Genomic DNA, 17159 nt, shown 5'->3' with positions numbered 1-17159 from the left:
TTGGGTTCAGGTCGGGTGATTGACTTGGCCACTCAAGAATTGACCATTTTTTAGCTTTGAAAAACTCCTTTGTTGCTTTAGCAGTATGTTTGGGATCATTGTCCTGCTGTACAATGAACCGCCGGCCAATTAGTTTTGAGGCATTTGTTTGAATTTGAGTGGATAGGATGTGTCTATACAATTCAGAATTCATTTTGCTACTACTATCAGCAGCTGTATCATCAATGAAGATATGCAAGCCAATACCTTCAGCAGCCATCATGCCCAGGCCATAACATCCCCACCACCGTGTTTCACAGATGAGGTGGTATGCTTTGGATCTTGGGCAGTTCCTTCTCTCCTCCATACTCTGCTCTTGCCATCACTCTGACATAAGTTAATCTAAAAGGTGAAACTAAAATGTTTAAAAACACCCGTTAATAAAATCTGACAATGTGCACTTTAACCACGTGATTTTTTTTTCTTTTACAAATCTCAAACTGTGGAGCAGAGGCAAATAAATAAATGATGGGTGTTTATTAATCTTCGTCTCATCTGTCCACAAGACCTTTTTCCAGAACTGTGGTTGCTCTTTTAAGTACTTTTTGGCAAACTGTAACATGGGCATCCTATTTTAGCAGCTAACCGATAGTTTGCATCTTGCTGTGTAGCCTCTGTATTTCCATTCATGAAGTCTTCGGCGGACAGTTGTCATTGACAAATCCACACCTGACTCCTGAAGAGCGTTTCTGAACTGTCGGACAGGTGTATGGGGATTTGTCATTATTATTAGAGCGAATTCTTCTGTCATCAGCTATGGAGGTCTTCCTTGGCCTGCCAGTCCCTTTTCGATTAGTAAGCTTACCAGTGCTCTTTTTCTTCTTAAAGATGCACCAATCATTTTGGTAAGCCTAAGGTTTGGCTGCTGTCTTTAACAGTTTTATTCATGTTTCTCAGACTCATAATGGCTTCTTTGACTTTCATTGGCACAACTTTGGTCCTCATGTTGATAAATAATAATAATAATAATAATAATCTTTATTTATATAGCACTTTTCAACAAAACCAGTATTTGAACCAAAGTGCTTTACAGAGTTTGATTAAATTAATAGAACAGACCAAATGTCAATATATCCATACAAAAAACAAAAAAGAGAAAAAGAAAAAAAGACACAGAACAGTACACTATAGAAATCAACATGAAACGTCCCCCCACAGCAGAATTCACTGTGAGGGAAGGCACTAAAAATATCCAGCTCTCCCCCTCATAGTCCACCCGAGGTCGGGGTCTATATGTGGCCTCCTCAGCCAACTCGATTTTCTCAGGCCCTCTGCCGCGAAGCTGGATCATCGGCGTCGGGTGAACATTCTTCAGCGGCCTGGACTGAAGCGGCAGCTTCCTCCCTGAAGACTGCAATGTCCAAAGTTCTCAGGCCGCGCTGGCCGGACCGCTGACATTGGTGAACTCGGACACAGGTGCCCGTGTGTGTAAAAATCCTGGGCCGCCCGCCCGCGGCTGGACGCTCTGCAGCCGCAGCTCAGCGATGTTGCAGTCGGCGTTCCCAGTGCCCCGGAGCTTACCCGAAGGCGATCCGGTAAGCCATCGCCCGCTCCGTGTTGGTGTTGGTGTCCCAGCATCTGCACCGCCGGCGAAGCTGTAGTCCCGGCAGGAAATCGTCGCTCCAGCGCTGCTCCAGCTCGATGGTAGGCTGCACAGAGAGGACGAAGAAGCGGTTCGGAAGAAAACTGCATCTCCGACCAGGTAGGACTGGGATCAAAACAGTTTCCCTCTCCCCCCCCCCCCCCCACCCACCCACCACACAGAAAAAGAAGACTTCCAATTAAAAGTTCCCACAGACAGGACTAAAAACAAAAATAAAAAAGGGAGAAAGGACGGACTGCAGGAGGAGCAGCCATACACAACAGCGCATCACCCCCGCAGTCCGCCATCTTAGAGAAGGGAGATAAGGGGAGAAGGGGGATAGAGGGAGAGGAGGGAGGTAGGGAGGGGAGAGGGGTTATGGAGGGTGGGAGGAAGTGACTGAGGGTATCCACGCGTGCAGATCCAAAAACAACTGAAAGTCGCCCCTTGCGTGGGCCCGGCATCCGCGTGTGTGGGACCCGAAAAATCACCACGGCGATGAGGCTGGGGCGAGGTCTGGGGGCTGCGGCGCTGCCGCACCTGGCCCACGGGAAGGGAGCGGAGCGGGACTCGGGGCAAGGACTAGTCTCGGCTGCAGTCTCGGCCTCCCCCGGCTCCAGGCCGCTCAGCCTCCCCCCCGACCTCAAGTACAACTTAATCCCCGACGTTGTGGAGAAAACGGGGCTGGCGGTGGCCTACATCGCGATCCCGGGGAGGTGAGGAGAGAGAGTGGGGGGATTAAGAGGAGGAGGTAGGGACGGAGAGGGAGGAATTGGACTAAAAATAAAAATAAAAAAGGGAGAAAGGACGGACCGCAGGAGGAGCAGCCATACACAACGGCGCATCACCCCCGCAGTCCGCCATCTTGATAAACAGCAATAAAAGTTTCCAAAGGTGATGAAAAGACTGGCGGAAAGACTAGGTGCTGAGAGCACTCTTAGACCTGCATTAAGGAGGCAATTACAAACATCTGTGAAGCCATGTGTCCCAAACATTATGGTGTCTTGAAATGGGGGCGGGGGGACTACAGGTGCTCCTCAACTTACGAAGGGGTTACGTTCCAATAAACCCATCGAAAATCGAAAATATTGTGTTGAAAATGCATTTAATATACCTAACCTACCAAACATTCTCTCTCTTCTGCTGTGCCATGTCCGTTTCTTTTCTTGGGAAGCAGCACGATCTTGATGTTGAGCACTTCTGCTAACATTTTGTTTAGCAATATGTATTCGAGGTGCGTTTCTATGCACACAGTATTCCTTTTCATCAGCACATCGTAGTGATCAAGTGAGCACAGCATTCTTGTAGGGGGTGCTGTAGGGGGCACTGCTCTGGCAGCAGCCATGTCAGCAGCGTGTTAGTTTTTTCAACTTTTTTTTAATGTTTTAAAGTACGTGTTTGATGTTTCTCGGTGTGTTTTGTGTGGGGGGTGGAAGGGGGAAACTGCTTTGGTCGCCTCCTCCATGGAGAGGCGACTATTTCCAGGTCGCCTCCCCCGTGGCCTAACATCAAGGATCGGCGCGGCCTTTCTCGGAGACGCGCTCGGGGCATCAGCGGCGGGCGCAGCGTGGACTCTCGTCGTGGAGCGGGTGAGCCCTCGCTGGGGCTCGCTGGAGGGGAGCGCTCACTTTCGCTGGCCCGGGGCAGCCGGCAGCCTGAAGTCACGGTCTGCAGAGCTCCAGCTGGTGCGGCGTCTACAGCCCGGGATCCCTCGTGGGGGACCCAGGGGGTGGGGGGGAAGAAGAAGCCACCACTGTCGGCCCGCGGCTAACTTCTACCGCGGGCCCGGCGTGAACTTAACATCACCCCTGGAGTGGAGCTTCGACCGCCGGCCCTGCAGTCTACGGTGCTTCTGGCTGTGGCGGAGACTTTAAATCTCTATCGCTGGCCTGCACCAACTTAAAGCCGCGGTCTCCGGTGAGGAAGAGCCGATCCTGGACTGACTCTGGACTCTGGTCCTGTCCACGGGGGGGAAATGGAGGAGGACTGGTCAAATTTTGTGCCTTCCACCACAGTGATGAATGCTGTGGTGGATGTTTGTGTTACATTTTTATTGTGGTTGTGTGTTCTTTGTTATTGTACCGCTGCAGACAACCCAAATTCCACCGACCCTGGTTGTGTGGCAAATAAATTTTATCAAAATTGTCACTTTGAGAGCACTACTCCAGCAACAGCAAGTGAAGTTTACTTCTCATTTTTAGATAAACATTCATTTTCATATAGGATAATTTAATCTCAAAGATTGACATTGCAAAAACATTAATTGGAGATTTTTAACATTTAATGATCTTTTTTCCAGCAGTCGCTGGACTAGCGCTGTCAAAGTGACACGAGTGTTGTGGTGTGTGGGGAGAACCTCTGGCTGCTGGCACTCATCGCTCCACAAGTTTCGACCGCTCCTAGTGAGAGATTGGAACCGAGAGAAAGAGAAGGAAAGAATGGGTTCCGAGCTACTCCGGCATAGTTGAGGAAGCCGGAATTTCCCGGCTAATGGGGAGGCGAGGGCGCAGAGGGAGGAGGCGGCGGTGGAAACAGCACCATCCTGCCTCAGGCTGGCCCAGTGCCTGATAAGGGGGCAACGGCCTAGATGGGCCGTCGACAGCAACAATAATCGGCTCAACCACAGCTGGTGCAGCTGCCCAAGAAGGCATTGGTCAGCAAATCGTCAGAGCGCGTCTTGTCAGTGGCGGCGTCCAGCAAGCAAGCAGAGGCGCGGCATCTCGCTGGCCGTGCTATCGGTTTAGTTTAGTTTAGAGATACAGCGAGGAAACAGGCCCTTCGGCTAACCAGCAGTCCCCGCATATTAACACTATCCTATGCACACTAGGGGCATTTTTTAACATTTACCAAGCCAATTAACCTGCATACCTGTACGTCTTTGGAGTGTGGGAGGAAACTGTAGATCTCGGAGAAAACCCACGCTGGTCACGGGAAGAACGTACAAACTTCGTACAGACAACACCCGTAGTCGGGGTCAAACCCGGTTGTCCAGAGCTGCATTCGCTGAAAGGCAGCAACTCTACCGCTGCGCCATCGTTATTTACACTCGTGATCGCGTGGCTGACTGGGAGCTGCGGCTCGCTGCCATTGCCCAGCATAACAAGAGTATCGTACCGCATATCCCTAGCCCGTGAAAAGATCAATATTCAAAACTCAAAGTACGGTCTCTACTGAATGTGCATCGCTTTTGCACCATCGTAAAGTAAAAATATCGTAAGTTGAAGCATCGTAAGTCGAGGAGCATCTGTATGTATAAACACAGCTGTAATTTCTACATGGTGAAACTAAAATGTTTAAAAACACCCGTTAATAAAATCTGACAATGTGCACTTTAACCACATGTGATTTTTTTTTTCTTTTACAAATCTCAAACTGTGGAACACAGAGGCAAATAAATAAATGACAGGTCTTTGTCCCAATCATTATGGAGGGCACTGTAGCTATCCCATTTTTACTGATCGAGTGATTAGTTTCACATTCCTCCATATTACAATCTGTCTACCAATTTTTGCCCACTCATTAAATCAGTCTACATTGTGGTTGAGTTTGAGTTCAATCTCACATTTTCCCATTCAAATCTGCTCCATTTAAAACCTTTGAATATTTTATCTATTTTTAATTCCAAACTTTTTTCCCCCCGCTATTCTCTTTGTCTCCAATCTATGGGCCTCGTTTGTGAATCTTATATTCACGATAACCCTGCCAGAAAATCTTGGTATTGGTTTATTATTGTCTCATCTACAGATAGTGAAAAACTATGTTTTGCGTGCTATGCAGGGAAATCACAGCATACAAGGTATAATTATGTCCTTGGAGGTATACTGTCAATTATGCTAATAATAACCATGTTTCCACCCATTCCTTAAACAACAATCGATGCTGATGTTGTTGATATTTCTGATGTTACGGAAATGTATGAAATTTGACACCGAACCTACAAGTAATAACAAAGCTATACTTCAGCGATGATTGAGAATCAACTTTGTTGCATCCTCCTTGCCGTTCAGGTCAGGGCCCTTTCTCTGATTAAAAGTGGTCGGCGGCACAGTGGCAAAGTTGCTGCCTTACAGCGCCAAAGACCCGGGATCAATCCTGACTATGGGCGCTGTCTGTAGGGAATTTGTGCATTCTCCCCGTGGCCTGTGAGGGTTTTCTCCGGGACTTCCGATTTCTTCCCACACACCAAAGATGTACAGGTTTGTAGGTTAATTGGCTCGGTACAATTGTAAAATTGTCCCTAGCGCGTGTAGGATAGCGTTAGTGGGCGGGGATTGCTGGTCGTCAGACTCGGTGGGCCTGCTTCCATGCTGTATCTCCAAACTAAACTTAATCTCGTGACTTATTTTGTTGAGCTATCAAGGTCCCCAGGAAGAGTTAAGAAACAAATTCCACAGTACGCGCTTTGTCACACCCTAGCTTCGAAAAATTGGTTTAAGCTGCAATTAGAAGATGCATGCGCACTGCTTCATTCAAACCTTGAGCACAGTTTATGCAAACAGAATTAACAGGGTATAACTGATTAGCATAAATTTAGTTGTAAGAATATTCACATTATCTTAAAAGTCTGCAAAACTACTAGTCAATTCTGGAAAAAGGTTCTTACATATTCTCCCCACAGTGTAGCACTGACAACTTTCCCAGACATGTCCATTAGGTAGACATTTCTCTTGGATACCTCGCGATTATTTGACCTCACTGTTATCTTACTGACGTCTTCAAATGACTTGCAGATTCCAATTACATCTGGAATGAGATTTTTTTGAAAAGTGAAAATTTAAAATAAACAGCACAGCATGAGAGAAAAAGTCAACATTTTTTTTTTTTTTTTAAATAAATTCAAGTGCCCAGAAATGTTATGTTTCAGAATCAACATGTATTGAAACCTCCTTTTCTCCATTTTCAATTCACATTGGCACTCTTAGCATCTCAATTTAATTTGTTTTACAGGAACTAGCGGCCAAATTATTTTCCATCAATTTAACCCATTTCCATATTTATAGATTTAAAAAAAACTATTTCAGCGGAGACTAGCAAAGAACGTCCAAAGCATATTTTCTATTAACTTATTTTCAGGCAGCACCATCCAGTGACCAGAAGCAGTACTATAACAGTTTGTTATATTGTTATACAACCCCACACCAACATTTCCCACCAGAATTCCTCACCAAGCATCGTATCTTTGTTCATGTTTTCAAGCTGATTAATTGGTACAAACTCAAATTGTACTGTGGGCAAGTCATCTGCATCATCACACGGGATCACGGAAGTTTCATTGTTAAATGTCATCTCATAATCATTCTTCACGGATGTGTACTGTTTGTTAGCAGTCTTCAATGTTCCTTTTGATACCAAATATACCTGGAATAACATAATGTGCACATTTTTAGACTCAGCTTGATATCCTGTCTCAAGTTTGACCACACACCTTCAATTCTTATATCTAGAAACAAAAAATTCTGCGGACAGGTTGTATATAAAATAGTGCCATGGCATGAGCGAAGCTTCAGTCAAAAAATTGATCATGATTGCTCACATCTATAACGCTTGCAAGATTTTCATTTCAAACGAGGGAAACTAGTAGAAAAGGGAAAGCAATGTCTTTCGCACTCCCAAAATGTCAAGAGGCATGCTGCATCGAGTGAATGAAGTGCTCCTACTCGATTTGACACTAGTGCCCAATAAATGACCCACACGCAGTAGATTACTTAAGACAGACACAAAAAGCTGGAATAACTTAGCAGGTCAGGCAGCATCTCCGGAGAAAAGGAATAGGTGTCGTTTTGGGTCAAGGCCTTCTTCAGATCAGACCCGAAAAGTCAGCTATTCCTTTTCTCCCGAGATGCTGTCTGACCCGCTGAGTTACTGCAGCATTTTGTGTCTATCTTCAGTGTAAACCAGCATCTGCAGTTCCTTCCTACACATCGAGTAGATCACTGGCCATGAATCAAAATTGATAATAGAAACAAATGTGCAAGCAGCAAGTCCACAACCGGGTAACATACTCATTGTCACTTTGTTATATTTAAATTTTTTCCACCAGTTCATGCAAGGAGAAAATAGTGAACAATTTCAAGAATAGTGAAAATGTTCTTGGTAATTAACATCATAAATGATCGGGGTAGAATTAGTCCATTTGGCCCATCGTCGACCCCGCCATTCAATCATGGCTGATCAAACTCTCCCCCCTAACCGCATTCTCCTGCCTTCTCGCCATAATCTTTGACACCTGTATTAATCAAGAATCTATCTATCTCTCCTTAAATATAACCACTGACTACAGCCTTCTATGGCTAATCATTCCACAGATTCACAACCCACTGACTGAAGACATTTCTGCTCATCTCCTTCCTAAAAGAATGTCCTTAAATTCTGAGACTATGACCTCTAGTCCTAGACTATCCCACTAGTGGAAACATCCTCTCCACATCCACTCTATCTAAGTCTTTCACTATTCTGTATGTTTCAATGAGGGTCCCCCCTCATTCTTCTAAACTCCAGCGAGTGCAAGCCCAGTGCCAACAAATGTTCATCATAGGTTAACCTACTCATTCCTAGGATCATTCTTGTAAACATTCTCTGCACCCTCTCCAGAAACAGCACATCTCATAATATTCCATATGCGGCCTTACCTGCACCTCAGAGCCTCAGCATTACATCCCTGTTTTGTATACAAGCCCGCTTGAAATAAATACTAGCACTGAGTTTGCTTTCTTTACTACTGATTAGTCTAGCAGATTAACTTTTTGGGAATCCTGCACCAGTACTCCCAAGACCTTTGCACCACAGATTTCTGGATTCCCTCCACATTTAGAAAATAGTCTACGGCTTTATTCCTACTACCAAAATGCATGACCTCACACTATGCTACATCTGTCACTTCTATGCCCACACTCCCAACCTGTCCAAGTCCCTCTGCAGAGCCCTTGCTTTCTCTCCACTACCTGCCCCTCCACCTATTTTCGTATAATCCGCAAACTTGGCCACAAGCCTTCAAAGCAAATCTGCAACGTGAAGAATCCCCTCGTCCAAACCAGAGCCCCCTTTATTGCCAAATGCAACGTGATAGTAGTCTGCAATTGGCTGAGCATCCCTCTGCAAGCATCCCGACCCTTGTCTGAATGGAAATGTGCCTCTCGTCACATGGGCTGTGTGCTCACTCTATACTCCCCTGCTGTATTCACTCTATTCTCATGACTGCATAGCCCATGGTGTGAACTCTATCATCAAGTTCGCCGATGACACCACTGTTGTAGGACGAATCACTGATGGTGACGAGTCAGAGTATAGAAGTGAGATCGACCGATTGACCAAATGGTGACGGCACAATAACCTGGCCCTCAACACCAGCAAAACCAAGGAACTGATTGTGGACTTTGGAAGGGGTAGGATGGGGACCCACAGTCCCGTTTACATCAAGAGTCAAGAGTGGAAAGAGTCAAGAACTTAAAATTCCTGAGCGTGCATATTTCCGAAGATCTTTCCTGGTCCCAGCACACTGATGCAATTATAAAGAAAGCACATCAGCGCTTGATAACAGTCAGTATGTCAAAGAGGACTCTCTCGAACTTCCACAGGTGCACAGAGAGCATGCTCACTGGTTGCATCGTGGCTTGGTTTGGCAACTTGAGCGTCCTGGAGCGGAAATGAATGCAGAAAGTTGTGAACACTGCCCAGTCCATTATCGGCTCTGACCTCCCCACCATCGAAGGGATCTATTGCAGTCGCTGCCTCAAAAAGGTTGCCAACATCAAGGACCCACACCATCTTGGCCACACTCATCTCTCTGCTGCCATCAGTAGGGGTACAGGAGCCTGAAAGCTCAGGAACAGCTTCTTCCCCACAGAGGCTATTAAACAGCAAAACAAACTCTGAAGTAAGACAATCTTTGTGTTGGATTGTGGCACTAACCCAGTGCTTGGGCACTGTACAACAAACTTATTATGCCTGAATAAAGTAACCCATTTGTTCACCATATTTGGTGCCTACAGCTCCAGCCCACGAGGCAACAGCCTCTCAGAAGTAACAACTTTGTGTTCGAGGACTAACGTGCTATTATGCCTGAATAAAGTAACCCATTTGTTCACCATATTTGGTGCCTCTACACACTGAGCTGCTATGTATTCATGCTTGTGCTACAGCAAGCAAGAATTTCATTGTCCTATCTGGGACACATGACAATAAACTCTCTCGACTCTTGACTTGACATTTGATACCGTGGGCTCTCTTCATGACATAATTATGTCACGAAATAAGGAGGTTGACTGGAAATAATTAAATAAGCTCTTTTGATAAACCTTGCTTTAACAATTGGCCTGGGTGACGTTTCGAGTCAAGATCATTCCTTCTCTCCAGTGATGCTGCCTGTCCCACTGAGTTATTCCAGCTTTGAGACCAGCCAACATTTACGATGTCAGGCACCCTCTCATCATCACCCTTGGATTCTCATGTTTGAATGGGATCCCCACTCATTCTTCCAAACTCCAAGAGATGCAAACTAGCTCAAACTATTTGGTCTCTGTGGCATGGATAACCCTTTCATCCCAGGAATTAGCCTGGTGAATCTGCTTTGTACTGACTCCAATGTTATTATAGTATTTTGCCATTTCCAAGGTAACCTTCTCTGCAGTTTCTCCAGCACCAGCTGGAAGATATTTTAAAAATACAAAACTCTGTCTATTATTTCAATGTATTAAATGCTATCATGGATTATGAATTTCAAAGTAAAGGTATCTTTACCTTATTTACTTCAATGATCGGAAAAAACCTGTCCACTTGATCAGTGAAAACCGTGGCTCTAATTTCACCCTGTAAAATAAAGCAATTCAAATCAATAGGAATTCTGCATCCATTTAAGAAGAACTTAAATTAAGCACAAAATTAATCAGCGTTTATTGAAGCCATTAATAACCACCAGCAGGTAAAACAGCATTTCACTACACCCCTCCAACAGTGTACAAAACACTATTCCTCAGTCAGGAACTGTCTCAGAGAGGCTAAGAACAAGAAATTACTGTGCCGGTAACTTGGCGAGAAATGACACTTCATTTGTGTGATAACTTTCATGTATAATAATTTTTAATGCTGTTCATTAAAAAACAATGGTTAAAGTACAGTAAAACTTTAATAATGTGACATCTGATTGTTCAAAACCGTAGTGTGTAGGAAGGAACTGCAGATGCTGGTTTACACCGAAGATGGACACAATATGTTGGAGTAATTCATCTGGAATATCTCAGCTCCCTCTCCCCTGACTCTCAGTCTGAAGAAGCGGCTCGACCCAAAACGTCATCCATTCCTTCTGTCCAGAGATGATGCTCGAGTTACTCCAGCATTTTGTGTCTATGTTCGAAACAGTGACTGTTTGACATCTGGTTCACATATCGGCCATCTGTGAACTGGGAAATGAATAGGGTGCCCTGCCACAGTGGCGCAGAATACAGGTGAGGCTCCGGACTGTGTGCACAGAGACAAGGTTTGGGTTTGAAACACCAAGGGTTAGGAACGTAGATAGTTTATGATACGATAGAACTTTATTTATAGGCAACGTTTCGGGCCGAAACCCTTCTCCAGACTGATGTTGGGTGGGGGCAGGGTGGGGAGAAGAAAGGAGAAAGGAAGAGGAGGAGCCAGAGGGCTGAGGGAGAGCAGAGGAGTAAACAGCAAGGGCTGCCGGAAATTGGAGGTCAATGTTCAAGCCTTTAAAAGCAGAGTTCCTGGAAAATGTATTATACAATGTGTAGCTTGTTTAAAAAAAGTGGGGGGGGGGGGGAAGATTAATAAGTATCATTTGACAGTCCAGAAAATCTGCTGAGCCTGTATGGCCAGTCAAAGGTGCCAGACTATTACAGTTCTACTCTATTCCAATAAATTTGTGAACTTTGAAAATCACAGCAGCATCTAAAACAATATCTTTGTATTGATCATTGAAAAATAATTTAAGCTATTGAAAATAAATGGAAGCTTTTTTTCTCCCCTCAAAGTTTCCTATTTAATGATAACATACATCTCTTACAAATGTTGGAAGAAATTAAAAGAGTAAAAAGAGTTTAATGCAGCACATACAAGTATGAAAAGGCTCCCGACAGCTGAAAGTACCAATATTTGGCATCCCTAGTACATAAAAAGACAATATCCAGATCTGATCACTGTAAATCCTTCTGTTGAAAGCTTCTAATTAGGATGGAGAATGTTCAGAGTAGTAATGGAATACCCCTGATGATTCAATCTAAAATCAACATTGGAGACACAAGAGACTGCAGATGCTGGAATCTTGAGCAAAAATAATCTGCCAGCACCCACCCCCCACAGCTGTGCTACCATGATCTACAAAATTGAAAAGCAGCATTAACAGAAGGCAAGAACATTTTGTTTAAGTTAGAAAATAAAACTGAGATTACAGTGTTGCTAATGCTGCAATCGCAGAATAAATGAATCTGCAGATTCTATCATGAACTTGTAAGGATATAAAGTTAAAGTAGCAGTAAAACAGCAAATGTAAAAAAAAAGCTACAAGTAAAAATCTCAGTTTAGAACAACTTCAAAAACATAGTAAAAACTGAATGCTGGAACATTCAGTAAGATTGCAGCATCTTTGCAGAGAAACAGGACTAATATTTCAAGCTGATAAAGCTTTCGGAAATTAGGTGGATTCTATGAAGAGCGTACAATCCACTTTAAAATTATAGCCCAGTTGATAGCGGTGAAAATCCATACCCAAATGCAAAAATGCTGAACTCAAAACAGTATGAATCAGATGCAATACATCAAGACCTGTCAAAGGGAGAGGTGCTAAACTGACTGTGAACACATTTAGAACATTAACGCTAAGAATGCTTCAGGCTCACTTAGATTGGGAAGAGCACACTGTTAATATACCACGTTATTTAGTTTCTGTATGACTTGCATCAACTGTTCAGGATGAAACAAAAAAGGATTCTGTACCAGATAAAGACGTTGCTCGGACTTGACCTGTAGGAGTCCGATTTTTTAAAACTTAGGTTAGACAGATACACCTGCGTGATTGCTGAGAGTTGGGGTGTGCCTTGGCCGAGTTACTTTTTTGGGGGTTAGAAAAGCTGGGAATTGCCAAACATGGAAGCATAAATATAAATTAGCCACATACAGGTCAAAAACTGACCATACCTAATCTCAAAGCAACCACGTACAAATAATAAACATCAAAGTATATCCAGAATATTATCCCAAAGAGCAAATCAGACCTGATGTCCACACCCAAATTAAAAAGGCACCCACAGGCAGGGTACAACCCAACTCACAGCAGCCACCTGGCTGTATATGTACAACATACACAAAATAAACCCAACTTGTACAGTTCATGTTCGAATGGGCAGCAACTCGTTACCTGCTTCCCAGATACAACAATGGTATTTAAGAGACTTTTGGAGGAGGCACATGGATTTACAGCGAATTGGAGGGAAATGTGCAGGCAGATAAGAGTTGGTCTTAGCATCAAATTTGGCTGAGACATCGTGGGCCGAAGGGCCTGTTCCTGTGCTGCTCTGTTCTACTATATAGAATGGAAGAAACAAATAAATTTCAGAGATCTGAGGGGCGGCCTGATTTATGCACAGGAAAGAATAGACGGAGATGAGTCTAATTAGAGTAATTAGATTAGGAATTAGTAATTAGAGTAAGTGAAGTCTTGCGTTGAGGATAAACACCTGCATGTACCAGTTTTTGGATGTAAATTCCATGCGTGTAACTTCAACCCCAAACTCTTCCTTGCTGCATTAATCAGATCCCTGCTGATATATTTCAGAATCTATAAACGGCAGTGAAGATTCAGGTGCACCCCTAACAAGGCTACACACTCAATCCTCTATCTGGATTGTATGAAAAATTCAAAACTACTCCAGGAAATTAAACCATGTCTACAATTTATTACAGACTTTAAAATTTGCAAATCAGAAGATCCAAGATTATACACAATTTATTATTTGCATCTTATTATAATAAAAAGATATAAATGCAAATTTTGAATGTCTGCCAAGAATCCTGTTGTTACCATGTCACCAGAAGTAGCATAAAAAAATCCCAGCAAAATTGTAGTCAATGGGAATGCGGATGAGGTGCATGTAAATCCAGTACAAAGGAAAATGGTGGCAACATTTGGTGGTTATTATCTTGAGATCTTTTCTGGAAGCCTCATTACAGAAAGAATGTTGAAGTTTTGGTGAGGGAGCAGAAGAGGTTTAGGAGAATGCTGTCTGGATTAGAGGCTATTAGCTCAAGAATAGGCCGGACAAAATTAGATTGCTTTCTCTAGAATCGGACGTTGAGGAGAGACCCAAGAGAAGGATATAAAATTGAGGGGCATAGATAGCAAGTCAGAATCTTTTTCCCACGGGGGAAATGTCAAGTACGAGAGGGATCAAGGTGAAAGGGGGAAAAAGTTTGGTCGATGAGGGGAGCAACTTTCGTTAAACGACAAAAGAGTGGTTAGTGCCTGGAATATGCTACCAGTGGTGGTGGTGAAAGCAAATACGATAGTGGCATTTAAAAAGCTTTTAGATAGGCACATGAATATACAGGGAATGGAGGGTTATGGATCACTTGCAGGCAGAAGAGATTAGTTTGATTTGCCATATCTTGCTGACATCATGGGCCAAAGAGCTTGTTCCAGTGTTATATTATTCTATGTTCTAAATTAGGATATTGTTGCAGGGGTTATTCAGGACAATGTCATATAATGATTACCTTAGGTGCTTTTTCATTGACATTCACTTCATCAGAGGATCACTTGCAAAAATATTCGTTGAAGAATAGTAGTATCTTAAAACTCCAATTCTAGAGACAAAGTAACCCTCGTCCAGTAACAAGAGGGGGGTCAAAATTATACGATAGATGAAAAACAAGATAGGGTGCCAAAATGACTACTGCCTGGTGGCTTTGACACCCTCATGAAGTGCTTCAACTGACTAATTATGGTCACAGATAGCATTGATTCACTGCAATTTGCTGCAACAAGACCGCAGAAGACCAATCTTCATGGCCTTAACATTCATTCCTGGAACATATGCCAACACGGACATCTACGCCAGACTCCTTTGCCTTCAAATCATTATTCCAACCAAACTCATCTCCTCACTCCTGGACCCACAAAAATTCAGCACATCTCAAAATGACTCTTACCAATTTCTACAGATGCACCATAGAGATCATCTTATTGGATGTGTAACAGCTTGGTTGGCAACTGCTCTGCCCAAGGCAACATGGAATTGCAGAGCTGGGAACACAACCCAATGTGTTACGCAAACCAGCCTCATCCCCCCCTCCACCCCATTGATTCTATCTTGACATCACGCTGCCTCGGGAAAGCAGCCATCAATCAAGGACCACTCATATCCCTTGTCGTTCCCTCTGTACACCTCTCCCATCAGGCAAAGAAAGGAAAGCTTGAAAGCAATGAACCACCAAATTCAAGAACAGCCTCTTCCCGCTGTTATTGGACTCTTGAATGGACATCATACTTGGGACACATTTTTTGATCTTCCAATCTACCTTTTTACAGCCCTTGCGCTTTTAAAAAAAAATCTGAGCTTTCTCTCTCTCTCTCAATACAATACAATAATATACAATACCATTTATTTGTCATTTGAACCTCACATGAGGTTCAAACGAAATTTGGTTTCTGTAGCCATACAAGAAAAGAACCAAGACCCACACCAACACAATTTGCACAAACATCCATCACAGTGAATCTCCTCCTCACTGTGATGGAAGGCAAAGTCTTGTCTCTCCCTGCTCTCTATTCTTCTCCCGATGTCAGAGTCAAAGCCCCCGGCGGGCGCTAGCAAATCCGCGGCCATTTAAAGCCATGCCGGGCGATGCAAGGCCCTGCTCCGGGTCTTGATGTTGGAGCCCCCGGCAGATGCTAGCAAGTCCGCGGCAATTTAAAGCCGCGCCGGGCGATGTAAGGTCACTCTCAACCCCGCAATTCGAGCGGGAGAAGTCGCCGTTGCCGGTGCCCCGCAAAGCGGTCTCCCAACAGGGACCCGCGAGGTCCCGGTGTCACCATCGACACATACATACATATTATATATACACACACACACACTATACAAATGACAATAATAAACCAATATACTGAGCATTTAATGTCACTCAGAAGACCATCTAAATTTAAAGCGTTCCCTTGACATTCAATACAAGTCAGATTCATCTGCAGATGGAAACAGGCCCTTTGGCCCAACTTATCCATGTTCACCAAGTTGGCTTTCCAGGCTAGTCGCATTTGCCTGCATTTGGCCCACATGCCTCTAAACACTTCCTATCCATATACTTGTCCAAATAAATTCAATGTCTTTGTCATTCCCGAATCTCACGTTCTGGAGATCTCACCACTGACTTACTTGATCTAGCCAGATGGCAGAAAACATCTTGCCTTCTGACAAGGTAGGCCAGGAGAGTAACAGAATGTTTTCCACTTGCCTGGATGTGTACACAACCATCAACAAATGAATAAGCTTGACATCACCCAGATAACAATCAATGCTAAACAGTCACTCCTTCAACCAGCAGTGGACTTCAAAAACCTGTCTCAACTCCTTTCACAGTATCCCAACTGAACACCACCACTCCAGAGGATTACGCCAGAAGACACATAGGAAGAGCATTGCTTTTAGTCCTCTCTCGTTGAGCTGCTGGTTCATTGCCCTTATGCCCTACCTTCATGGTCACTGGATCAAATCCTGGTGGTACCTCCCCAACATGGGCAGCATCAATGTAAGACCGTTTGCCAGAGAGCAATTTGGAACGGGCAGTAAATGCTGGTCTCGCTGGTGACCAGAGACTGAATAATTAATAAAAATTACTGGAAGAGTCAGGGACAAAACTCATCTTGAGTTGTTTCAGGGTCTAAGGTCAACTGTTTAATGGAGACTATGATCTGCTCTCATAATTCAGTATCTTTCCGCTGTGTACATTGATCTTAAAAATATTTTCAAAATTGTGGTAGACTAAACTTTAACGATATTGCACAAGGACTCCAGAACAAAAGGAATCTTATCCTGTCTGGCAACATTTTTAGTCTTAAACACTTGATGGTCCTGAATGAGGTGACATTTTTGAATTTCTTTATGAAGTGCCCCGACCCTACCACAAGCTATTCATTCTGTGCATCTGAGTGGGAATAAAACTTCCTCTTAAATATGCCTGTTCATTTGCCTTATTCATTCCTTACATTAGTGAGTGAATGGCCATATTCTCCGCACTTGTGAAGTAGAGATTTGCACAGAATTCTTGCACTAGTCATAGAGCATTGAAACAGGACCTTCAGCCCGACTTGCCAATGCTAACTAAGATGCCCCATCTACACTAGTCCCACCTGCCCGCATTTGGCCCAACATCCCTTGAAACCTTTCCAATGCATGTACCTGTCCAAATGTCTTTTAAATGCTGTAGTACCTGCCTCAACTACCTCCTCTGGCAGTTTGTTCCATATATCCTCCACCTTCAGCGAAAAACTTGCACTTTGGGTTCCTATTTCCCCTCTCATCTTAAACCTATGTTCTCTGGT

The 17159-nt window shown here is 43.9% G+C and overlaps 1 protein-coding gene across 2 annotated transcripts in view; it reads right to left on the bottom strand.

Annotated features, from left to right (window-relative positions):
• Nucleotides 1–17159, bottom strand: part of rpa1 (replication protein A1) — a 97664-nt gene that overhangs the window by 24554 nt on the left and 55951 nt on the right. For both annotated transcript variants that reach the window (XM_055657648.1, XM_055657649.1), the window contains 3 exons: nucleotides 10358–10426; nucleotides 6787–6979; nucleotides 6225–6364 (listed from right to left, as the gene is read on the bottom strand). In XM_055657648.1, coding sequence (XP_055513623.1) covers nucleotides 6225–6364; nucleotides 6787–6979; nucleotides 10358–10426 — 402 coding nt within the window. The remainder of the gene's footprint in view (nucleotides 1–6224; nucleotides 6365–6786; nucleotides 6980–10357; nucleotides 10427–17159) is intronic.

The sequence above is a fragment of the Leucoraja erinacea genome, chromosome 28 (assembly GCF_028641065.1).
Source record: "Leucoraja erinacea ecotype New England chromosome 28, Leri_hhj_1, whole genome shotgun sequence".
Classification (NCBI taxonomy): domain Eukaryota; kingdom Metazoa; phylum Chordata; class Chondrichthyes; order Rajiformes; family Rajidae; genus Leucoraja; species Leucoraja erinaceus.
The sequence above is the reverse complement of the archived record's forward strand: the minus strand, read 5'-3'. Positions and strand labels throughout refer to the sequence as shown.